This window comes from Protopterus annectens, chromosome 3.part0 (genome assembly GCF_019279795.1).
Source record: "Protopterus annectens isolate FY-2018-M chromosome 3.part0, PAN1.0, whole genome shotgun sequence".
Taxonomy (NCBI): Eukaryota; Metazoa; Chordata; order Ceratodontiformes; family Protopteridae; genus Protopterus; species Protopterus annectens.
The window spans coordinates 1127952929-1127979178 of NC_056731.1; the positions used below are offsets into that span (position 1 = coordinate 1127952929).

Here is a 26250-nt window from a genome sequence, read left to right on the forward strand (position 1 = left end):
ACTGTCAAAGAATAGTCCACTGAATATCTACAGCCCATTTAAGAACAATCATAAAATACTGTCCCAATGGAAGCAACACAACGGTCGTTACTATGGATTATAGTGCTTGAAGAACTAACCTGGCTGAGAGGAGATGGATGGGAGATAAATCTAATGGACTTGAGACCTGAGTGTGGATATGCATTAAATTGGTAGTGATGCTATTTGCATTGTTGTGTCCAGATGTGTGCCAATGAACTCCAGGCTCTGAACTGGTACCAAGTTTGATCTGGCATAATTTATTGTTATCCCCAGTGACTTGCAATTCTGGAGCAAACAATCCCTGGAACGGAGGAGTAGATGCTTGGAGGAAGTAGTAAGGAGCCAGACATCTAGATAAGGAAACACTCAGAATCCCCTAAGTCTCAGGTGAGCAGCCACCATTGCCATGCATTTGGTAAACACCCTGGGGGCTGTGGTAAGTCCAAAGGGCAGGGCTCTGAATTAGTAATGGCTGACTCCCAGCCAAAAGTGTAAATGTCTTCTGGATCACCTGTCTATTTTGATACGATAGTACACATCCTGAAAATCTATGGAACACATCCAATCATCCTTGTTAAGACGGTAAAATGGACTGACCCATGACCATTCAGAACTTCTGACTTTTTTATGCATTGATCCAATTTGCCCAGATCCGGAATTGGTCTGAGGTCCCCTGTCTTTTTTGTGGCATTAAAAAGAAATGTGAGTTAAGTTCCAAATCCTATTTGGTTTGCTGGATCTTTTGGATGACTCTTTTGTCTACCAGCTTTTGAATTTCTAGTGCTGCTGCTTTTCTTTAACTGGGTGGAATGTCTGGGAGCTTCTTCTTTTTGCAAATAGGAAACTGGAAAAATGGAATGGAACAGCCTCTGAATATGATCTTTAGTATCCAGAAATCTTCTGTTATATTTGCCCAGGTGTCCAGGTGCAAGGATAACCATCCCCCGACTGCCTCCCGAGTTGGAAATTCAGGCAGCACTTCATGAGCACTGGAAGGGTCTGTCCAGAAAAGTATCATGGAAACCCTGATTTTGCAGGCTTCCTCTGCCTCTAGGGTGATGTCTCCCACTGAAACTTTCTCATCTGCCACTGGAGGAGTTGTCCCTGTGCAAATCTTGGAAAGGTCCCTGAGATTTTTGGAACCACATTGTTTACCTCCTTTCTAACTCCTGGAGAAGATTTTTTGAGGGGTAGAAAGCTTGATTCCCTTTCCTTCCTGTTCACTGCGGGTAAGCATGTCTTTTACTGATGGACCAAATAATGATGTGCCATCAAAGGGGACGTTGATGAAGGACGTCTCAAAGGGCTCTTCGAAGTTGCATAGTTGCATCCAGGCATGTCTCCTTATGGCAATGCCTGAACTAGCAGCTTGTGAGGTGCCTTCAGCTGTGTATGAAATCAACCTCATGGAAGTGTTGGAAACTGACAACAGAGTAGTCAACTGACAGGATGTTCTTTTGAAATCCTCTGCAGACATGGACTCAGAATATTTGATAGCTCTTTGGTCAAATTTCTCTGTAGCCTCTTGAAATGTGCCAACCAATTAAGAGACCTCAAGGCAAAGGTCTCAGAGTCAAATACTTGCCTTCAGAATCTGTACAGTGCCTTAGACTTCCTGTTTGGCAGGTGGACAGAAGATCTTTGTTCTGCTAGCTCTTAGTGGCTGCTGGAGCCACCACCATAGCATATACTGGGACTCCTTTGCTCCAGTGGGAGGGGGTTAATAATTTATCATGTCTCTTTAGGATAGGCTCAGCTTTATCCAGCTCCTTCTAGGCCCAGTGGGAAACTAAAGGGGGTAAACCCATGACGTAGACAAGCCAGAACCAAATGCTTCCAAAAAATACCGATTCCTCTGGAGAGGGATTTTCGGAAGACCAGCTACCTTTTTGTCTGAGAATCTCTAATACATCTCCAAAGGATATATCATCATCTGGTGATCTGGGGGACCATTCTGCTTCATCAAAATCGGTATCCTCTGTGAGAAACTCCAAAGGGGAATCTATGTGCCTGCTCTTGCATGTTTTCTTCTGATAGATCTCCTCTGTGGGATGTTCAGGGGAGGTATCAGAACAGAGGGGAGGCTCCTTTACAAGAACTGCTTGGAAATTAGTTGGAACTGGCTGCCCCTGTGGAGTACGCCTAATTGACTCGGAGCTCGGAACCGATGAGGGGATAGAAACTGGATCCAAAGAATGAGAAGGCAGTTCTCAAGGGAAAGAAAAAGCAGTCTCCTTGATCTTGAAGGCAGACGGGCCTGGAGAAATTGTGACTAATTGCACCAGAGCTGAAGCCTCCAGTACAGGCAGATCATGACTCCTCTCAGGTCTATGCCCTGAGGATGAAACTGAAACTGAACTGTCCAGGGCCAGATCTGACAACATCAGAGTTGATCCCAGCCTCACAGACCCAATGGCAACACTTCGGCTCCACGACCCATTCCAATCTGAAGGTATGGGAGCGAACTAGTCAGGGATGCTATCAAAGTCAAAGAAGATATCTTCTTAGGATCAGACTCCAGACCTATTGGTTCTTCAGATCCTAGGGCTCTGAAACAGTGGGATGGATTGGAGAAGGAGAGAGGATAGTATGAGACATAGCTGGAAGGTTCATGGATCCAATAGGGGATGGAGTCATAATGACCCCCATCTGGATCTGAGCTCTGATAAATTTTTGCATCATCCTATCCACATCTGCTTCGATAAACCTCTGGAGGACCTGGAGGATGTAGTGGATTGTGGCCTTGAATGTTTCTTTGGAGGCTGTAAGAACACAGAGTAGGAGAAACTGGTTTTATCAAATACTCTGGCATATCAATTCCATGAGAGGTGTCAGGCCTTGGATCCAAGGGTGTGGGATCCGAGGTAGGTGCTGTAGGACTAGCCATTATAATTATTGGATTTGGGGATTTTGGATCTGAAGACACTGGATCCGAAGATAAGATCTCTGGATTCTATAACATCGAATCCAAGATGTTTTGGGGTCTTAATTGGTGGCTCTGATAAAGTTCTAGGTGATTTATGCAAAACGTTTTCTGTGCTCCGATGGAGCAGACTTAGAAACTTTGGCGGGGGGTGGGGACTGAGTCCCAGAAGATGAAGTCATAGCAGCTGGTAGTAAGCCTTTTAAGATCAATTTACTGCTATCAGCCAGAGCTCTTGGATTAAAGATGGAGCAGATACTGCATTTGGTATCCAAGTGGCTGGCTACAAGACAATAAACTCACTCCTTGTGGCCATCCGAGTTCGGAATTTTATACCCACAAAAAGTGAATTTCTTGAGCCTTGTCTTGGTTTTTCAGACATGACAGGAAAGAAGCCAGAGTAATAACCTACAAAGTGGTACAATAAAAAACCAGAAGAAAATTTTATTTTTTTGTTTCTGTTTTTGTAGAAAGAAAAGGGGAAAAAAGAAGAATTACCAACTATGGTAATCTAGAAAAATACTCTGTTTAAAAGGTAATAGGGAAAAAAACAATACCAACTATGGTATGAGAGAAGCTACGATACAAAACAGTATAAAGCCTAATGCTTGTGAAAGCGAAGATGGAGGATAGAAAACTAAAAAAAAAAAGGAATAAGTTTGAAGAAACTTTTAGAAAAAAATACGTAAAGAACTCAAAAGAATTCACTAATTTCTCACTCGAGAGAGGAACCTACATCTGAGCACAATGGCGGCTAATGAGATCTGAGGTATAGGGGACAGACTGAGGCATTGTGGGTAAAGGGAGGAGCTCGAGAGATGGATCCAAAGTTTAGAGTATGTGGCCAAGTCAGATCCGAGGACTGGATCTGAACCTATGTGTTGAGAAAGAATGAAAAGGACCATCATCAGATATAAAGAATATTCAGTATGACTTTAATAGCGGGCAAAATGATGGAAGTAATTCCGAATTCAAGACTTAGAAAACTCTGGGGATGAAGAGGTTGTTCAACAAGTTTCATCATGACTTCACTGCATACAGATCCTACTAGATTAACTTAATGCAGCTCTATATTGGGTCATAAGAGATAGCTAGAGATAACCTGGAGTATGTGACCTATTTAGATTTCAGCAAAACCTTTCAATTTTGTTTTGGTCCATAAGGTACTAGCAAATATTAGAAGAGTAAAAATGAGAAAAAATCAATGTGGATGGAGAAGAGAAGATAGACAAGTACCTTAGAGTGCTACCCATTGTGGAGCTCTTACATAACAGAGGGTTGCAACAGTTGCCTTAAAGAGGGTGACTTTTGATCTTGCTCTACTTAATGAGCTCATGTTTTACTTAAAATAGGGCATGGGAAACTAGCCATCTCAAAGTTCTTTGTCAATGATACCAAAGCTGGTGGTAGGAGATAGGGAAGCAAGCCTGAAGAAGGAATCAATGAGAGTGATGGCATGCCCTAAAAGGCAATACTTTCACTTCAACCTATTCAAATGTAGAATGCTGTACATGGGAAATGACAATTAAATGGCAAAACATACAATTAGGAGAGTAAGAAAAAAATTCCAGGAAAAAAGAAAACAATGTGTTGTTATTAAACCATCAGGCTAAGAGTAAAGGTAAAACCAAACTAAACCCCAGGATGTATATTGAGGGAGTATCTAACTATAGAAAGAGGACGATGATGCATCTCTCTACAAAACAATGATCATGCCACAACCACAGTACATCATGCAGTTCTGGTGGCTTTCTATAATTACCTGGAATTCACAATTTGAACAATGGAAAGTGGCTAGAAAAATGAAGGGAAGGTATGATGTATGAGGAAAGACTAACAGAGTGAAAACATTTTTTCACCAGAAAAAAAAGCAACAGGGAAAACTACATGCATACATAATGCACTAGGCGGAAAATGTGATAGAATGGTATTACACTGAAAAGGAATGTTACAGCAGGAAAAGAGATAAGAGATCATGAAAACAATATAAAGGAAATACTACAAAGTATAATAAACAGGGTGGTTGATAGATGGAACAGTTACCAAAATAGGTTGCACAAGCTAAAAAATTTGGGGCCTTAAATTAGTATGAGATTTCTGGATGACTAAGATCTTCTACTGAGTGACCTCCCAAACCTCTTGTATCAGAGGCACATGGGATATATGCAAATGACCCTTATGAACATCAAGTGTTTCAGCTAATTGGCGATTCTGAATGCCCATGACTTGTTTCACTGTTTTAATGGACAATTTCAGGCCAATAAAGCCTATACAAAAGGTTTAGGAGGTCACTTAGTGGAAGTTTTAGCTTTGCTGGAGTTTTTATTTTTTTACTGATTGGTTTTTCAGTGATCCTCTCACTTATTGTTTTAGTTTGTTGTTTGGGATATTTTTGCAGTGACCCTAATGATAATGGACATCAGCTGGGTATAACAGCCATGTGTTTCTTATGCTTAGTCAAACACTCTGCTTGTGCTGTGCTGACGAGGTCATAACAAGGCCGAACTATGCATTTCCACAGCTACTGGGGTTTGGCTTTACTAGCCTGAAATTGTCCATTAAAATGGCGAAACAAGTCATGGGCATTCAGAATCGCCAGTTAGCTGAAACACCTGATGTTCATAAGGGTCATTTGCATATATCCCATGTGCCTCTGATACAATAGGTTTGGGAGGTCATTCAGTGGAAGTTCTAGCTTTGTTGGAGTTTTCATTTTGTTTTTACTAATTGGTTTTTTAGTGACCTTCTCACTTCTTGTTTTGGATGAATAAGATGGAAGGAGCAACAATTACTTTTGGCTACCTGCAAAACTCCATAAAGCTACACAGACCTGCAGAGACAAATACATCTACCCAAAAAGCCTCTGTCAGGTGCTAACTTATCTAATGCTGACAAAGCAGTATTCTCCTTCATCTTCAATATTAACATGTTAATGCCTCCAGAGACAGACCCCCCCCATGTGCCAAGACAGTTTAAGACATGAGAAGTACATCAAACTTATGCCACTGTAGTTCATCTGCTCCTCATCTTTGCTAAACTATAGACCAGCAGTGGTGGTTTTGAGGGTTGCTGGGTGGAAGTGAATATCTCCTGAATTCTGGCTAAGTCTGCCTTCAGACAATAAACCTTTTCTCTCAGCCTAAAGAGGTGTCTGTAGATGGGGCAACCCTGCATGTTCTGGAATGCCCCTGGAAAGACTTCACAATTTATGCATTTCCTCAGCCTACTCACTTCTTATCATTGGCTTCTTGGGTAGTATTTTGCTTGCTTAGTGGATTCTACTTACATTTGGATTTGTTTATTCTTATTTTTTTTTACTTTACTAATACATGATTTCTAATAGCCACTTGCCTAGACCCTGTTTCATTTAGAAGTTCGCTTAGCTGGAATGATTTAGACCTCAGGCTACATTACAGTTAGAGGCTACAAGCCTCTTGGGTTCCTCTCTGTAGTGAAAAAAGCACTCCTGCCTATAAAGATAAAGTCTCTATTAATACTTTCAAAAATGTCACCATAAAAATAGAACTGGTAAGTGAGAAATGGTGGGTAACATTTAACATTAGTTTTAGTACTTTTAGCTCTGCTTTTTTGCACTGAACAACTCTGAAACAAGAAACTTCACTGAAAAGAGTCAGTTTCTAAAAGTGTGGTATGTGGTAAGCTAAACCAAAAATTCCACCAGATATAATATTCTGGAATGCCTGATTATTTCAGAAGGGTGAATGGACAATGCAAGAAAAATAAGCTGGTGAAAGGTAACAGCACCATCGTTTTTCTCCTTGTAGGTTAATATTATATGACTAAATAAAGGAATAAATAAATTCAGTATTATCTCTTAATTGGTACTTAGCACAATGACACAGTCAAGCTGCAGGCCTACCAGTTAGTTTTGCTGGTTGCAACAACAAACTTAAAACACTTGTTTTTATTTTACTTGGAAGATGAGTCTACAAATAAAGAAGTTATGTCTTACCATAACGTTCCATCTGTGTTGTTGATCTTTGTTCATTCATTACGATGGGTTATCAGTTCCGTCCTCTGAACCAAGCTGGCCTTATACCAAGCTCGAGCCAGCCAAAAACTCTCGAGCCAAGATCCTACCCACAATGCTCTGCTCCCTGTTACCTCAGATCGAGTTTGCAAGTTGATAGACAAATGTAGAGGCTACCTCTGGTCATAACAGACCTACCAGAATGGAAGGAGGACCATAAGAAATCCACCAGGAACCTCTGGAGGGGGACGGAGGGTGGGGAGTAATGAATGAACAAAGATCAGCAACATAGATGGAACGTTATGGTAAGACATAACTTCTTTATCTGATGTTGTTAATCTTAGTTCATTCCTTACAATGGGACAGAGTCCCCAGCTACCTATATCCCTGGGTGGCCCTCATGGAAGGACTTTCCTGAGCACCACAGAACCAAATGAAGCTCTTCCTATGGAGGCCAAATCCAATTTGTAATGAAGAATAAAGGTTTGGGGGTTGGCCCAAGTCGCAGCAGATCAAATGTCAATGAAGGAAGCCCTAGCTTGGAAAGCTGCTGAAGTTACCATTGACCTTGTAGAATGGGCTTTCACTTTGTGAGGCAAGGTGATGTTGTTCTTGTAGATGAAGGTAATACAATTTCTCAACCATGATGCTAAAGTAACTTTAGAAACAGGACGACCTAGGCTTGGTCCAGAAAAAGCCAAAAATAATTGGTCTGATTTACGGGTAAATTTTGTTCTGTCCAAATAAAAACAGATTTGCCTGTGAACATCTAGGGAGTGCAGGCAATACTCTCTCTTGTTAGAATGGTTAGGAAAAAATACTGGGAGATCAACAGACCGATTGATAGACCGTTCTGACACCAATTTTTGTAAGAAGGAGGAATTAGTTCTTACTGAGACTATCCTAATGGAAAATAAGGCAGGGACGTTTGATGCATAAGCCTTGAAGTACTGACAGACATCTGGCCGATGTGATAGCAACCAGGGACAAAGTTTTCCAAGAGAGGTACTTTAAGTCACATAAAGATGCAGGCTCAAAGGGGGAGGTGCTGTTAGGGCTTGCAGAACCAAAGCCAGGTCCCCAAGGTTGCACTGGTTCTCTAAAGGGAGGTTTTAGGTGAAAAACGCCCTTCAAGAAAGCCTTCAGAGTCTCTGTGACATGAGTGAAGAGTCCTGGAAGCCAACGTGAAAATAAGAAATGGCAGCTAAATAAATACGAACAGTAGAGGCTGATACCCCATATTGAAAGAGATCTGATAAATAATCCAATACCACCGAAACTGGGGCTGAAAAGGGGTCCAAATGTTTGTTCAATGCCCATAAGGTAAATCTTTTCCATTTGATGAGATTAGCCTGGTGGATGATTTATGAGATGCAATAAGAATATTGCGCACTAGGGAGGAGAGGTTATCCTGCCTGGCAATTATTGGAATTGGAGAAACTAATCCGTCAGCTTCAGGTTTTTTAGATTGGGGTGGGACAGACCCTGCAGATGGGAGATCAACCTTGGAGTTGGATTGAGGATCCATGATCGATCTAGCAGGTGAGGCCAAAGGAAGGGGAACCAAACTTGACAATGCCAATATGGTGCAATGAGGATTATTTTGCTCTTCAACTGCCGTGCTTTCTTCAAGAATTGGGGAATGAGGGGTACAGGAGGGTTAGCATAAAGCTGACCCGAGGGCCACTTGTGGACTACAGCGTCTCTCGGTGACTCTCCCCAAGGGGTGATCAGGTCAAAGTAGTTGCTGCACTTGTAGTTGACTGGAGAGGTGACTAGATTGCAGCAAGGCTGGCCCCAGTGGTTGAAAATTTTTGCCGCTATCACAGGATTGAAGAACCACTCGTGAGGTTGTAGAATGCACCTGCTCAATTTGTCTGCTATCATGTTGGAGCTCCAGGAAATGTGCATTGCAATTAGAAAGTGGTTGGAAGCTATCACCCATTGCCATATTCTCAAGGCCTCTCGGCATAACAGGTAAGATCTGGTGCCCCCTTGCTTGTTGATGTACCAGACTACTGACATTTTGTCTGACTGGATTGCAATAGTCCCTGATGGAAGGATAGAGTGTAATGCTTGCAACATTAGTAGCACCGCCCTCAGTTCCAGGACACTGATATGCAAATGAGCCTCTGTCTCTGACCAGGTGCCTTGGACTGAGTTTCCCTGGCATAGCCCCCCACCCCATCAGGGAGGCATCTGTGGTCGCCTTGGCTTTTGGCTGATGGGGGTTGAAGGGACGAGACCACTGTTGGGGATTTTGAGACATCCACCAGAGCAAGTCTTGCTTGCATCTCTGAGTTACACTTATCTGAAAAGACACAGGATGTTGTAGAGGGTACCACTGAGTGAGAAGTAGCCAGAAGTGGCCACTGAAGAAGTCTCATGTGGAACCTGGCCAGAGGAACAATGGTGATCGAGGCTGCCATCGACCCCAAGAGTTGGAGTACGGACCGAGCAGAAGATCTGTGGTGACAGATTAGCGGCTGAACCTGTTGTCTTATTCTTTGAAGTCTGTGATCCAGAAGAGATGCTGTGCAATTTCTCATGTCCAACAGAACTCCGATGAATTCTAAAGATTGTGCCAGGGTTGTGCTGGACTTTTCCCAGTTTATAGTGATTCCTAGGTGCTGAGCTGTGAGAAGAGTGTAATCCAGGGCATCCTCCAGTAGACACTTGGTGGGGGAGGTAAGAAGCCAGTTGTCTAGGTACGGAAACACTTCAAATCCTTGAAGTCTCAGGTGAGCGATAACCACGGCCATGCATTTACACACTCTGGGGGCTGTAGAGAGACCGAAGGGCAGTGCTCGAAATTGGTAGTGACTGGCTCCTATGAGGAAGCAGAAGTATCTTCTTGAGTGTTTGTCCACTTTTATATGGTAATATGCATCTTGAAAATCTATACAGCACATCCAATCATCTTCTTCCAAAAGAAGAAGGATAGACTGAACCGTGACCATCCGGAATTTCTCTGTTTTTACAAATTTGTTTAGTGTGCTGAGATCCAGAACTGGTCTCCAGTCCCCTGTCTTTTTTGGCACTAAAAAGAATCTTGAGTAAAAAACAGATGCTATCTGGTGTGGGGGGACCATCTGGATGACTTTTTTGTAGCAGCTTTCGGAGTTCATGTGCTGCTGCTTTCCCTTGACTGGGTGGGACATCAGGTACATTTCTGGGTGAAGTGGGACAGAGATGGAAGGGAATGCAGTAACCTCTGGATATTATCTGTTGTACCCAGGAATCAGTGGTTATGGTTCGCTAGGCAGTAAGGTACAAGGAAAAACAACCCCTGACCACTTCCAGAGGTGAGCAGTTCGGCAACGCTTCAGGAGCACTGGTAGGGTTGCCCAGAGAAAGAATCTCTGGAACCCCGGTTTTGCAGACCTCCCCTGCCCTGAAAGCAGTGTCTTCCATTAGAGTTTCCCCCTCTGCCCTTAGGGGAGAACTTGGCACGTGCATCACGGAAAGAGCCCTGTGATTTTCTGTGCCACATCTTCCCACTCCTCTGATTTCTGGAGTAGAATCGTTGAGGGGTGGAGTGTCAGACACCAACAGCAAACAGGGTCTTACTATCTTGTTCGCATCTTGCCAGCGTATCCTTAACCTTTTGGCCGAACAATGCGGAGGCCTCGATAGGGGCATTCATAAAGGAAGCTTTAAAGGAATCCACAAAGCCGCAAAGGTGCATCCAGGCATGATGTCTCATGACTATGCCTGCACCTGCTGCTCTAGCCACTCCTTCCTTTGCGTGTGAAATGAGGCACATGGAAGAATTGGATATAAATTCTAGGATTGCTATCTGAGAGGCTACCTTGTCGTGCACCTCATCAGAAACAGCTCCAGCCAAGGTTTCAGAGAGTTGGTTGATAAAGACCCTCTGGAACCTCATAAAGTGTGCCAAGTAGTTCAAGGACCTTACAGTGAAGGTTGGTGTGGCAAATACATGCTTCCCGAGTCTGTCTATCGCCTGTGACTCCTTGTTGGGTGGATGGACAGTATGGCTCTCTTCTGCCAAGTCCTTTTTGGTTGCAGCCACCACCACCATGACATCTACTGGAAGACTTTTGGACCAATGAGGATGTTCAGCAGGGGAAGATAAAATTTTGTCAAGACCTCTGAGGTATAGCTTCCAAAGTGTCAGGAGCCCTCCATGCATGCTGAACAATGAGCTGGATAAGCTCATTGGCCGGTGGGGTAACCTAGGAGGTAGGGGGCCAGGTACAAAAGGCCTGCAGGAATACGGAATCCTCTGAGGAAGGGTTGGAGGTCTTCCAGTCACCCGTCTGTCTTAGGATCTTGAGGATGTCACCAAAGGCCACCTCATCAGAGGGTGGCCATGGGGACACTTCCCCGTCATCAAAGTCTGTATTTTCGGTTAGAGACTCCTCAGTGGAGTCCATGTGCTTCCTCTTGCACGATGCCTTGCAAGGGCCTTCCTCAGTGGGGAGCTCTGAGGTAGATTGCAAGGAGGGGATCGCCTGCGGGGGAGAAGTCTGAGACCCTTGTGCCAGGGGTCCGGTAGTTGTGGCAGAGAGGGGGACAAGGACTCTGACAGGGATGTTTTGCCAGCAGAGGCAAGTGCCCTCTCCATGACCTGGAAGGCCAGACTGCCAGAAGAGGGATGGGACCCCAGAACCGAGCACAACAACCTTGGGACCGGGGTCACACCCCACTCCGACGAGCCGACCCCCAAGCCAGGAGACTCAAGAGGGATGTGGAGCATGAGGGTAGGAGGATTCCTGGAGGGAGCCATAGAAAATATTGGCATTGAACCAAGAACGCCTGCCCGTATGGCACAGCCGCTAGCTTGAGAAGGGCCCGGTGCCCAGTGCACCGAGGGCCAGAAGGACTCCAGCTCCAAAGTGAGGTCCACTGTTGGTGTTGAAGGAAAGAAAGCTGCTGTCGGAGGAAGGGGCTTCGATGCTTCCCTGGAAGTCGAAGGAGGAGTGTAAGATAAGAGTCTGTGGAGAAATATGGTCACCTGCAAGAGGGATTAGAGAGTCCCCTGGCCACAAGCAACTGATCGATAAGCCACAACACATCCTGAGAGGCTCCTGGTTGACCTCGTAAAGAGACCCGATGGAGATTCTGGCCTGTCTAGAAAGGGGCTGTACTGACTTCCCACAAAAGGATCTATGGAAGGAGAATACTTAGTTCTGGTGAGTTCGTGTAATGTAGAGCCCGGAGCCGTGCTGCACCAAGGAGAATGGTGCCGAGGATATCTGCGCCAACAAAGGCGTTGAGGGTGTCTGCACTGTGAAGGGCGGTATGGCAAATGTCTCCACTGATGAAAATGGTGCCAGTGAAGAAGGTGTCTGCACTGATGAATACGGTGCCGAAGGTGTCTGCACTGGATACGACAGTGCCGAAAGTGAATACACAGAGCAGGTCGGTGCCAAAGGTGTCTGCACCATAGAAGGCAGTATGCCAGAAGTTGACTGCATCAACAAGGATGGAGCCAAAGGAGTCTGCACCAACAGTGCTGAAGGAGACTGTACCTGTAGAGACGGTGCCAAAAGAGTCTGCACCGACGTCAGGGGTGCCGAAAAAGGCTGTGATGATACTGTCAGAGCCGTGACTGTCTGCACCAGGAACTCCGGTGCCGGTGAAGAAGACATAACTGGAGTGAGAACAAATTGGGGTGGAGAAGGCTTGACATGGCTGTACATCAATGCGGCAAACGAGATGTGAGGTAACAGGGAGCAGAGCATTGTGGGTAGGATCTTGGTTCAAGAGTTTTTGGCTGGCACAAGCTTGGTATAAGGCCGGCTCGGTTCTGAGTACGGAATCGATAATCCATCGTAAGGAATGAGCAAAGATTAACAACATCAGATTTTATTTTTAATAAGATACACAAAGCTAAAATCACAAACCACCACAAGCTTGAACTTACAGTAGAAGGTTTTGCTTCCTCTTGCTGATTTTTGATCCTCCACTATTTCTTGTAAATGCCAAACATTTTTCAATACATACACATTTACCTGCTTGAGGAATCTCAAAAGGTCGAATGGACATTGGAGGAAGAATTGGCTGGTGAATGGTAACAGTGCCATCAGTTTCTCCTTGTATGTTTATATCAAATATCAAAGACGTCTGAAAAAAGAAAACATCTGTTTCTACTTTGTGATTAAAGATTCTAAAATAAGCTTACTAACAATCAGATGTAGTAAAGTTGATGTTTAGAAATACAGACCTTTGTATATGAATAATTTAACTCTAATATTTCATCCTTTCATTAACTTCTTTACCACCTGCTTTATCCTGTTAAGGGTAATTGGGGAGGAGCAGCCTACCAACACCCAATGGGCATAAGGCACAGAATCAATCCTAAATGAGTTACCTACTGTTATATATGTCTGGATGTGGGAAGAAAACTGTGATCCTGTCAAAAATCCACTCTAACACAAAAAAGACATGCAGAATCTATACAGGATGTGAACAGCCAGAAAATGAAATGGAGAATCAAGTGCTGTGTATCAGTAGCTCTAACCAATACTTTACTTTGTCTGACAAAGAAAAACAATAACTGTACTTCTACGGGGCAATTAATGTAACTCATTAATACCTATGAGGTGTAGAATATCATAACTCTAGTAGCCTACATACATCTTTGCATTCCAGAGCATTTTCTGAAAAATCAACTTCAAAAGCATAAGATAAGCACATTCTTTTGAATAATAAAAGCTATTAAAATGGTACAAACAGCAATGTTATCAGTAAGATGTATTCTTTGTGGTGATAATAGTCAATGCATTCATAGTTCTTCTATAAATACTATTACATTATAAATTCACACAAACCCAGAATATTTTTTTGCTAAACTTTCACAAATTGTCATATCTTGGAAAATGTACAACACAGACATATATTGTTAGAACACTTTGGTTAACCAGAAATACGCTTTCGCGTGACCGCAAGAAATTCCTCTCTGAGTGCATGTTTATTCAGATATTTACAAAAATATGAAAACATATGCTTAATTGTATAATTAGTAATTAAACACAACACTGAATATCTTTCAAGATGTGCGCCTTAAAGTACAAATACCAAAAACAGTTTTCTTCAACATCTAAGGTTTCATCTGGATGTGCGCCTTAAAGTACAAATACCAAAAACAGTTTTCTTCAACATCTAAGGCTTCATCTGATGCTATGTAGCAGTTTGTAAGCCACTGAAATATTAAGTGCATATGGAAATATTACTTATTTTCATAATTACTAACAAACTAGCAATATCTCACGTGCAATGTGATACAAATGGACACTAACAATGAATTTTCCTCTCTCTCACACTAAGCCCCTCAATAGCATGCAAGTGTCTCAGTTATGAAGGTATGATTATAAATATGAATAATAAGCTGCAAATGGTGATTAGTTTCTCCAATGCAAGACATCCTAGATTAACACTCGTACTGCCATTTTGTTAATAAATCCTTGCCCTTTCTAATATTGCCTATTATTAACTGGTAAGTCGCGTAGTTACAGGAGCCAGAGCAAAAAAAAAAAAAAAAGTGCCATAAGGAGCTATAGGTGTTAACTGAAAATATACAAAAAGGCACTATAGGTGTGAGTGGCATAAAAAGGATCTAGCTAATCATCAGGAGTGCACATCTTTCAACAGAGATGTAGAGAGCTGTAAGTTACTGGGAATGTTTTTTTTTTGCCTCCATGCTTGCTGAAAGACAAAGCCACCCTTCAGTGGTTTTGTTCCTCTGCCCTGGTGATTTCAACCAGAGTAGAAGCTAGTCAGTATTCTTGTAATGAGAGCATTTTTTTGAATAACCTAAGCCTAACCCCTGGGAAGACCAGCAAATCAGCTGTGCCACAGCAGTGGCGCACATGCCCTCCTTTTTGCAAGTCTGCACTTCTACATGAAAGTCTACCACCGATCGTCTCCTTAATCTGCCTAATGTTTGCCCCCTGGTCACCTCTCTACATTACCATTCTTCTTCCAATAAAAAGTGGCAGTATGTGTGTTTAGCTCTGCCCCACCCCCTCTAGATGACCGCACCCTTCCTTCCTACTACTGCCACTAAGCTCCTGACCCTGTAGTCAAATTCAAGCTGCATGGTCAGCTGTTACGGCTTTATGCCTCTATACCACCAGCGTTAAGTTACTGAGAAAGTTAAAGTCAAACTGGCCACTGCCTTCAAACCAAAAACAATACATTTTGTTATGCAGCAATAAAAAAAAAAAGTGTACTTTGCACAAAGGAGCCACAAACTGCATTCTTCTTTTCTTAAACATTTTCTCAGGTTCACATGTTATCAAAGGTGGTTGGGGGGCACAGTGGCACAGATGTTGGTGTTGCCATCTCACAGCAAGAGGTTCTCTGGTTTAGTTCTCTGCTAGGGTGTCTCCTGTGCAGAGTTTGCATGTCCTCCCTGTGCTTGCTTGGGTTTTCTACAGGCGTCCTGGTTTCCTCCCACATTCCAATTACATTCAGTAGGTGGACTGGACACACTAAATTGGCCACAGGTGTGAGTGCGTGCAGGTGTGTGATACAGAAGAACAACCACAGCAAGGCTAACCACACAGTGGTCTGAACATTGACTCAAGATGATTATCACTGTTAAACTGACATCCCAACTCAAATGTGCAAAAATGGGAAAAAGGGGTTTTGGATGGAAGGATGGACCTATAGTGAAATGTGATATCTTTTCACTATAAATGTGATGCGTGTGAGCAAAGGTATGATGGTTTGAGTGACAAAAGCCTAAGGAGCACAAGGCACCTTATTTAATGGTAGGCTTACTAATAAATTATCAAAATTCTATTTTGTACAGGTTCTGATACAGACAAGGGCTTGCAACTTGCTGCTTGTGAAACAAGCTGTTAACACTGTTTATATTCACTACAAACTACAAATGGAACTCACTTTATCACTGCAATAAAGAAATGTGCCATTCACTGATCACTTTTTTTTTTTAATATGAAAGTTTATTGTGGGGGTGCATAAAGAAGTGCACATCCAGTAATGCAACTACTACAGCTGTACAACTGTACTTATCGCTTTAGTTTACTGGATTTATACTCATACATACATCTGAGTCTTAGAAGTCAGCCTTTAGGGAAAAATGTAGTTAGTATCTGAGACTGCAGCTAATGTTCACTTCCAAAATTTAAGTGAACAATCCTTAACTTGTTTTCATAGCTTCATAGATAGGTACTAGGCTATTGGCCCTAAGGCCTATATAAGCCTAGCGAAAAAGGTACCTTAGCTTTAGCCGCCCAACAAAATTATTTACCTGTGCCCCTGTCGAGCAGAACCACAGAAGTGATCCCCTGGGTGAATTTCCTATTTCCCATCTAAGCATCAAGACTTTTCTTGAAGAGTGCTAATGAGGAGCTCTGTTTGATATAGATAAGTAGTTTGTTCCAGAGTATAGGAAGTCTCTGGGACAGGAATCTAATCCTCCATCATGTTCTGTTTATTGTGGTGACAAGGTTTGGGTCCCTAGAGCATGTAGCTCAGAGGGATTGGGATTTCTTTAAGTGTAGCATGTCCAAGAGCTCTGAGTTTGACATAGCTGTGTATGTTAGGCAGAGATCGCCTCTGAGTAGGCGATATGCGATGGAGTAAAGCTGGAGTTTTTTGAGACAGTCTGCATAGGGCATCTGTTTGAGGCCAGTAATCCTCTTTGTGAGATATTTTTGCGGCCTTTCTAGTTGTTGTAGCTGTCTTGTGAGGTACATACCAAAAGGGGCATTGAACTCTATAATGGGTCTAATGAGTGACGAGTAGAGGGGAACAATGACCTCTTTTTTCCTGGATGAGAAACCTTTTGTGATAAGGTGTGCCACTTAGAAGGATTTCCTAACTACTGTGGCAATGTGATTATCAAAGGAGCGACTACTGTCCACCTGTCCCAAGGTCTCTTATCACACTTTCAGTGTTAGGTAGACTACCGCCTATGTGGTAGTTCATGGGTACAGAGTTTTACCAAAAGGGATGACCATGCACTTTTTGGCATTGAGCTTGAGGCCATGGCTTTGACACCAGGCATCTGTCTCAGTGAGGCCCTTTTGTAGGATGTCCACATTGTCAGGAGTTTCGATTATGGCTCCTAGTTTGCAGTCATCTGTGAACTTCATTAGCCAAAGACCTTCTGTGTTAGCCTGTACTGCAGAAAAGTAGATACCAAACAGGAGAAGACCCAGGACTGAACCCTATGGTACTCCACTTGTCACTGGTCTGAAGTCAGATTTGAAGTCCGCTACTTTCACAGTGTGGGTTCTGTCAGTGAGCCAGCTGGCAACCCATCTTGTGACATAGGGATTTATACCTAGTTTAGTGAGTTTATCTGTAATTCCAGAGTGGGGGAATGTATCGAAAGCCTTGGCGAGATCTAGATAGGCTGTGTGAACCACCTTACCCTCATCTACAACTTTGGTGACTGCTTCAAAGAAGTCCATCAGGTTTAGGAGACATGATCTGCCTTTTACAAACACGAACTGGGTGGGGTCCAGAGTTTGGAAATATTTAAAAAAATGACTCACATGTTAGATATAGAACTCCTCGAGTTTGTGTTTAGCTTGCATTTTAAATGGTTTAACATATTAAGTACTTCTTGTATACTACTACAGAACCAAGTGTTGTCTGGATAATATTAACTGTTATGCAAATAACTATACAGAGACTCAAGGGAAATGGTGCAATTTCAGGAAAAACAGTAGTGTGCTAGCCCATCTGTAGCCACATGTCTACTGTGCATTACAGGATAAAGTAAGGAACCAGGGCATTTCAAGCCTTTTCATAATATCAATACTATGGCCTCTACTCTTCTCAGTCCTCACCAATAATCTGCACACAGCAACTAACCTTTCTACCATTATACAATATGCAGATGACTCCACTGTCATCTGGGCCACATCTACCCTATCACAACTACAAGAAATTACCCAAAAGTCTTTTACTGCCATTGAGTTTTTCCAAAACAAATATCAGCTCATCCTAAACTCCAACAAAACCAAACTAATGCTTTTCCCAAACAACTGTCACAAAACAAACTCCCTTAAGCAGAACTTTAAAATCACCTCCTCCAGTCACACACTAATTGAACCCATCCCAGAAACTAAGATACTAGGTATAGGTTCATAGGTAGGTACTAGGCTATCGGCCGTGGCGCCTATACAAGCCCAGCCAAAAAGGTACCCTGCCTTTTGCCACCCAAGAAAATTATTTTCCTGTGTCACTGTCGAGCAGAGCCACAGAGGTGATCCCCGGGGTGAATTTCCCATCCAATCATCAAGATTTTTCTTGAAGAGTGCTAATGAGGAGCTTTGTTTGATATAGATAGGTAGTTTATTCCAGAGTATGGGAAGTCTCTGGGACAGGAATCTATCCCTCCGGCATGCTCTGTTTATTATGATGACAACGTTTAGGTCCCTAGAGCATGTAGCTCGGAGAGATTGGGATTTCTTTAAGTGGAGCATGTCCAACACCTCTGGGTTTGACATAGGTTTGTATGTTAGGCAGAGATCAACTCTGAGTAGGCGAAATGCGACGGAGTAAAACTGGAGTTTTTTGAGACGGTCTGCCTAGGGTATCTGTTTGAGGCTGGTAATCCTCTTTGTGAGGTATTTCTGTGGCCTTTCCAGTTGTTGTAGATGTCTTGTGAGGTACATACCAAAAGGGGCGTTGGACTCTATAATGGGTCTAATGAGTGATGAGTAGAGGGGAACAATGACCTCTTTTTTTTCTGGATGAGAAACCTTTTGTGATGAGGTGTGCCACATAGAAGGATTTCCTGACTACTGTGGTGATGTGACCATCAAAGGAAAGACTACTGTCCACCTGTGTCCCAAGGTCTCATCACACTACCGATAAGTTAAAATTCAACAAGCACATATCACTTGCAATCAAAAAGGCCCGCATCAAATTAGGCTCTCTTTATAGGATAAAATCTTACTTAACCAATTCTTCCAGAAAACCAATCACCAGGACCCACCTGCTATCCACCTTATTCTATGGCTCCCTGTACTCACAAACCTCAAGAAAACTGACAAAAAAAATTGAATCATGCTACCACAAGATAGTCAGACTTGCTGCCACCCTGCCCTACATCACCCATCACTGTCATGCTCTTAAACAACTCAAATGGCTAGATCTTCCAAACCTATTAACCTTTAACCCACTTACCCTAACCCACTCTACAGTATACCTACCTGACAAATGTCCAGTCTTACACAACCTAGTTCAAATCCATGTTAACAGCAGGACCCAGACATCCTCCAAAAAACTACTATCAAAAGTTACCAAATCCAACAACAGCTACAGAGAATCACCTTATTCTAACAACATATCCAAAACATGGAACTCTATCCCTCAAAACATACTAAACACGTCCAACTCAGCACAATTCAAAAAACTGCTGAAGACCCATTTAATCACAACTGGTTGTGCTCCTGCTCCTCCCCAGGCTGAACCTACTCAACACCTTCCTACCTTCTCCCACATTATTGTTCTTCTTCCACATATATCTCTGTTGTAAAAGGAACATTTGGCCAAATAATTGTATTGTAAGTTTTCAAATGTGTTTGTACAAACATTGTTGAACTGCAATTCCACTGTAATGATGCCTCTCCAACGATTTCTGTATAATCTGTCACATCTCTGTTCACTTTTGTAGTGTAACACTGTGTGTCCTTATGTGGCTTTATGTGGAGCTTTTCTACACGGGCCTCCACTGAAAATGGACAACTAGCACAGTTGGACTTCCCCGGTAAACAAATGTTAAATAAATAAATAAACTTGCAGGAATAATGTGAAAGCCAAAATATGCTAGTTCAAATGGCAGCGAGCTGGAAGGGGCAATGGAGAATTTAGCCTGGCTGACATTAGAGGTACTGCATCAGTGTCCTGTATTCTTCAGCAGAATTTCTTCAAGCTTTGTAACAGTCTTTGGAAAGAATCTATGAAGTTCTCTCTCCTGCTTAGATACTAAAGCAGGTTGCACAAGACACTGTTCTGTATCCAGCATCATTCCACATTACCTCTGTTTTTTGAAGCTTGCAGAGATGTGTGTGTGTGTGTGTGGTAAGTACCTAGATGTGCTGGTGTTTTCATACAACGAACAAAGACTAGTCTTATTTTGCAGTAAGATAGTATATGATTTATTACCAATAATAACACTTTTTTTTTTGCAAAACAGCAAATAAAGAGTCTGAATATGACACAATATGACAGAATGTGGGACAAAAAGGATCAAAGGCAGTGATGACTGGTTAGATTTTTATTAGGGTGAAGAACCCAAAACAACATACATACAGCTGATGATTCATAAATAGGTCAAACTTTAGTGTTTGCCCAGGTACTTGGACTGCACGGATGCATCAACATATTCATGAGGGTATGTAACACATTCCACAGATAGAACACTCTGCTGGTCCCTTCTGTGAGACAAGAAAACCTATCCTCCCATAATAGGTGTGTGCCTCTATACCATATGTGAGTTGCCAAAGTGTTGAAAAGCCAGAAAAACAGCATGCAATTGTCAGACTCAAGTGCTTATTTCTAAAATTCAAATCCGCCCCAAACTCCCCCCCCCCCAAGTCCAAAGGAAATATCACATACCACAACCCCCCCCAACCATTACTAGGAACAGGTAATTGATGCACTTTCCAAGGCCAAAAACACTGCACTGATAGGCCCCAATAACATCCTGGGATGTTTAATAAATAGCATGAAACATGACCTCTCTAGTCCACTTGAATCACTTTTCAACTGGAGCCTACAGAAAGGTTTTGTGCCCAAGGCATGGAAGATGGCTGCAGTCATTACCCTGCGCAAAGTAGTTCCCAACCACTGATTTGGGTAACTACAGGCACATAGGTCTTATCAGCATTATATGTAAAGGCAAGGAAAGAATCATCATGGACATGATAAATGAGGACATAGGTAACTTGCAAACATTGGACCCATCACAATTCAGCTTTGTTAAAGGAAGACCATGCCTATTAAATCTGGTGGACTTTTTTGAAAGGGTAACCAAAGCAGAGGGTTACCTCGACCTGGCCAAGGCTTTGGATACCATACCCCACTCAGGCATGATAAACAAGTTCACTAAATTAGGTATAAGCCCTTTTATCACCCGCTGGAAAGCAAACTGGCTCACTGATAGGACCCAGGAGGTCATAATAGGTGAGGCCACCTCCACCAAGATGTCAGTCACTAGCACAGTCCCCCAGGGCTCTGTATTGAGCCTACTCCTTTTGGCATCTATTTCTCCGAAATGGAAGCAAATGCTGAAGGTTTATGGCTGACTGTGTTTGCAAATGACTGCAAGATGGTTTTCATCAACTCCACTGCAGACACTAGCATTCTTCAAGAAGGTCTATATCTTACTAACAAATGGTGCCAAAGCTATGGTCTTAAACTCAAAGTTAAGAAATGCATAATTGCACCCAATGGGAAGTCAACCATCCTGACTAATTACCATGTTCATAGTATGCCCCCGAAGAGTTAACTCATTGGTCAGGGATCTGGGTACGCACATAGACAGTTGCCTTACCTTTGACCACCATGTTGCCACAGTGGTGAGGAAATCCTTTCATGTTACACAACTTATAAATAAGGGCTTGGCATCTAGGTCCAAAGAGGTCATTATCCCACTGTATTCTACACTTATCAGACCAATCATAGGGTGAAAAGCTCCCTTTGGTCTGTGCTTGATCAAGCATATACAGCAACTAGCATGACCTCAGAGGTTCCTTACAAAAAGAATATAAGAAGTAACAAACCTGCCTTATGCAGAGCACCTTAAAACCCACTTCCTCTACTCAGTCTCCTATAGATTGCTGAGGGGTGATCTATGCCTGGCTTACAATGCATCTGCAAACCCCACACTTATGAATTGCTTACATATTTGTAAGTCAAACAGTACCAAAATACAAGGTCTAGGGACTTGAATTTCCTGTGACTTAACAGAACATTCTGGAGAGAAAGATGTGTCCCAGAGACCGCCCCTCCTATGGAACAGGCTTCCCATCCATGTGAAGCTGAGTTTGTCTATTACCCAGTTTAAGCACAACCTAGACCAGTGGATAAGAAATAGGAAATTTACATCGGCCTGGCACCCATGTCCCTTTATGGACAGAGATGGTTTATAAATGCCCAGCTCTCAATGTCCTATTCGGATACAGGACATCATTATTCTTTTGGGAAAACTTGGTTAGGCTTAGAACCCTCCCCAGGTCATTAGCCTAGTAATCTATGAACCTATAAAAGAAAGGAACTGTGACTACACTGGTTAAAGATAAGCAACTACTGTATTTCAAGTTTATTTACGTGCTTGTCTAGCAAGCATGACTTAAAAACAGATAAAAACAAATACAACAAAATATGAAAATTAGTTTAAAAATGAAATCTACCCAAGACCATGGATAATTATAACCTAGTAAAATGTAGTAACTACAAGTATGGAGGAAAAAACAGCATATAATCGACCAACTTCATATGCCAAATCAACCAAAAGTGCTTTTAGGGAGCTCTTAAAATCCAAGGGAGTCCATACTGTATGTAAACATTGTGAGAGGAGGTTCCAAAGAGGAGGGCTATTTCGCTACAAGCTCAGACTCCTGAGGTCTCCAAATGAGCCCTTGGAACCTCTAACAAGCACAAAGCGGAGACGGTTTACAATCTTTTTCTCCAAATTAAACTGTAAATATGTATAAGTAAACTACAACAAACAACAGTAAATGTAAACATGACAATAACTAGACTGCATTTTTTATTTCTTACCTCAGTATCCTGGTGATGGACCACTACAAGGTTGTCAACAACATTCACAGCAAACTTTCCAGATCTGTTCAATGTTAGAATGTGCATTTTCTTACATATGGTATCCCTGTATTAAAGAAAACGGCAGAAATGCTATTAAAATAAAAGGCATATTGCAGAAAGCCACATACAAGCTACTAAAAATAGAATTACAGTGTCAAAGTTTTTGCCTTATATGATGTAATGAATCAAATTTTTAAATAAGCTGCTACAATGTTTGTAAAAATCACATTTAAGACGATTAAAATGGAAACCACAACAGAGTAAACAAAACAAGGGAAAAGGTAAAACCACTGCACAAAATGATATGATAAAAAGTCTTAAAGGAAAAAAAAAACAATGGGCAAACTGATGTTCTAACCATACATTTAAAGAATATACAGAAGCAGCAGAGATTAGCATAAAACTGTTTTTTTTTTTTTTCAACAAAATCTGCAACAAACTGTAATACATGTTTGCTTAGTCTACAAGTCTGGATCAATCCAAAATGTCTTACCTAAACAACCAGATCCCCCCCATTCCCAACTGTCATGCAATGTATCCACATAGTATGATTTTTTTCATTACATTTTTACTAAAGATCTTTAAAGCAAAACAATTTATCATCGATTCCTGTCCCCTCCCCCTAGTCACCCTGCTTCACACGGTCTGATCATTGCATTCCTTCCTCTGCAGACTCTGGCACACCCTTTACCCTGCCCTTCCCTCCTCACTCAATCCCTCAGACCTGTCATAGCATGCTTAACAACCTCACTTTATCTCAACTCCAAATAAATAGCCAACTTACACCTGGCGTCCTCTCACTACCACTTATACTACTCATTCAGTCTCCTCTCTTATTCCTCTATCTTCCCCTTCCATCCCATTAACCCTTCTAGCTTGTTCCACCTTCGTGTGGAGCATCTGCTTTATATCTGTTTGAGTTTAGTGCAGTATTTGTATATAAGATTTAGGTTTATGAGTTTAGAACATTATCCGTTTGAGCTTGGTACTATCTGTACATACATCCTACCTTTATTCCTAGCCCCTATTGGTATATCTGTTCATTACTATGATCGTATTGTATATAAATCAAATGTTTGCTGCAGTATGTATTACTTGCTATTGTATGCATTCTCAATTGCCCTTCTTGTACTCTGCTGCTCATTTATTGTTCTGTGGAACTTTTCTTCCCTGGCCTCAGCTGAAAAAGTACCTCTGTCCAGTTGGAATTTCCCGATAAACAAATAAATAAATAAATAAATAAAATAAAAATTACAACAGTACAGTGGTGTGATGTTTAGAGCTGCTTGCTTCAAAGTTCTCACCGGGGTCACTGGCAATGTCTCATATTTGAAAGGTATGTGGGCAAGTGAAATGCTTATGCTAAACCCACACTAGCTGTGCAAGTCAATGCTCCTCTACAAGAGAAACAGCTTTCACAAAAACTGACACAGCCAATTGTAACTACCTCTCACACAGGTAAGGACACAAATCACTTTACAGGTCTTAAGAGAAAGTTGAAAAAGCATTTAAAAATGACATGATTTGAAACTGTTTCAGAGAGACAGGTTGACTTACAGTCCAAGAGACACTGACTTCTCCAGCTTCTTACAAACTTCTCCATATCAAATCCAATGTGATAAATATATTCAGCCAAAGCTGTAAATAATATAAATAACTTACAATTGTGCTTGTTTTCACAATGACTACTCCATAGTAGTTCACATACAGAATAAAATAGAACAGCATAGAACAGAATAGTTGCAGTCTGATAACACATTAACAACAGTTAGTACTTCTTCTATACACTGTATAATTCTCATAACACTTATTTTTCTTGTGTGCTTCTCCTCAGGAGCCTGGGTCATAGCTGAAAAGGGTCATTGTGCTAAAACACTTCCCTGGTTATCAAACTGCAATAAATAAACAAACAACTGAAAAGATAGACTGGTAGCAGCAGCAGCTCTAGCATGGTACCCATCAAAACTACTCATTTGTCATCTGTCACTCTCAGTATCAGGTAGAGCACCATCCTGTCAGACAAGAAACTTCTGATGCAAGCAGTTTGATTAACTGTAATACTCGGCAGTCACAAATGCAGGTGGATTTCCAATAATTCTTTCAGCCAGGTATTTGACTCAGTTCTGGGTTCAAAACAATCAGTCACATCATTTTTATACCTGTCTTGGCATGTTCAGCCCATCTTCAGCTTGAGTTTACTCAGTTCCTATATAGGCTACCTATTAATGTGAAACACAGCACCTCTATAACACTATTCAAAAGGAACTTGAACAAGTGGATGGGGCACTGTAAATTCTTACTGGGAATAGTGCCCACAACACTCCTGGACAATGGCAGTCATTACTAAATCCATTCTTTGGTATTAACTAATATTTTTATGGCATAACATTGGGATGAAATGTTTAGGCTTGAAATGACCCCCAGGCTGATAACCTAGTAATTTCCTATGATCCTATGATCTTATGTTCCCTAATGATGAATTGCTAACATTCAAAAAGGATGTACAAATCTGATGATTCTTGGATGTGAATCACACATGACTAAATTATGATGGCTAACTGAAGATTATGACGTGGGCAGTGCAAATTACATAATAAATCAGGAAAACCTAAAATAATTTAATTGGCACACTAGAAATACACAAGGCTTGTAAAAGATCATTCACTGTCCACAATATGACCTCTTTTACAAAACAACCATTAATGAAACAGGACAAAAATAGAAGAGAGTGAATCCATATATACCAGAGTTTTCTTAGATCAACTCTTTTTATCTTGTTAAAAAAAGCATACTCATTTACAAATTTGGTGACAGCAAACCAGAGTGTCTGACAGAATATTCACATTATATGAGGGGATAAGATGCAGGAGCTAATTTCTGTGGTAAATATTATTTTTCTATTTTGGCAGATGTGTCAATAGACACAAGTACTACTGAACGGAAGACACTGCACATCCATATTTTGCATAATAGCACCCTAGAACTAAATCTGTAGTACTTAAAACTTCTTATGACAGATGCAGAAAATGTGTCATTAACATTAAAAATGCAATAGAACATAATTTGCAAGTTTCAAAATGGAAGCACAGATTAGTAATTTGTTGTTTTAATGGGGCTGTACTCATGTTTGGCAGTGAAATAGGAGCAGCTACAAAACTGAAAGAAGCAGTGTTTAACATGGTGCCATTATCTGTAACTCAGCTTCAAACTGCCATTAAGTCTGTATTTAAGAAAACTTGTACTCCATTGTGGAATATTTGCTTTACACAAACATGTGCCTTAAATTGCTCTACTTACTAAGATAAAGAAAAAGTCCTAGGGGCCAAGGTATTGAATCATATAAATTCAGGTGTACTAAGTCAGTCATTACAACAAGTAAACTGTAAAAGCACTTTGAACAAAAGATCCTTCCACTGTAACACAGGAGTATGCATCTCCAAATGGTACAAGGTGTGATATTGCCCGCCCAGCTATCTGGAATTTTTTAAATAATTCTATGACATTTGTGAATATTAATATGATTTATACAGAA

General features: G+C 41.7%; 1 protein-coding gene across 1 annotated transcript in view; it reads right to left on the reverse strand.

Moving 5' to 3' along the window:
- The window catches only part of RMC1 (regulator of MON1-CCZ1), a 1444591-nt gene that overhangs the window by 781314 nt on the left and 637027 nt on the right, over window positions 1–26250 (reverse strand). The window contains exons 9-10 of the mRNA XM_044065362.1: window positions 22677–22782; window positions 12917–13028 (exon numbers count right to left, since the gene is read on the reverse strand). Of these exons, the coding sequence (XP_043921297.1) occupies window positions 12917–13028; window positions 22677–22782 (218 nt within the window). The remainder of the gene's footprint in view (window positions 1–12916; window positions 13029–22676; window positions 22783–26250) is intronic.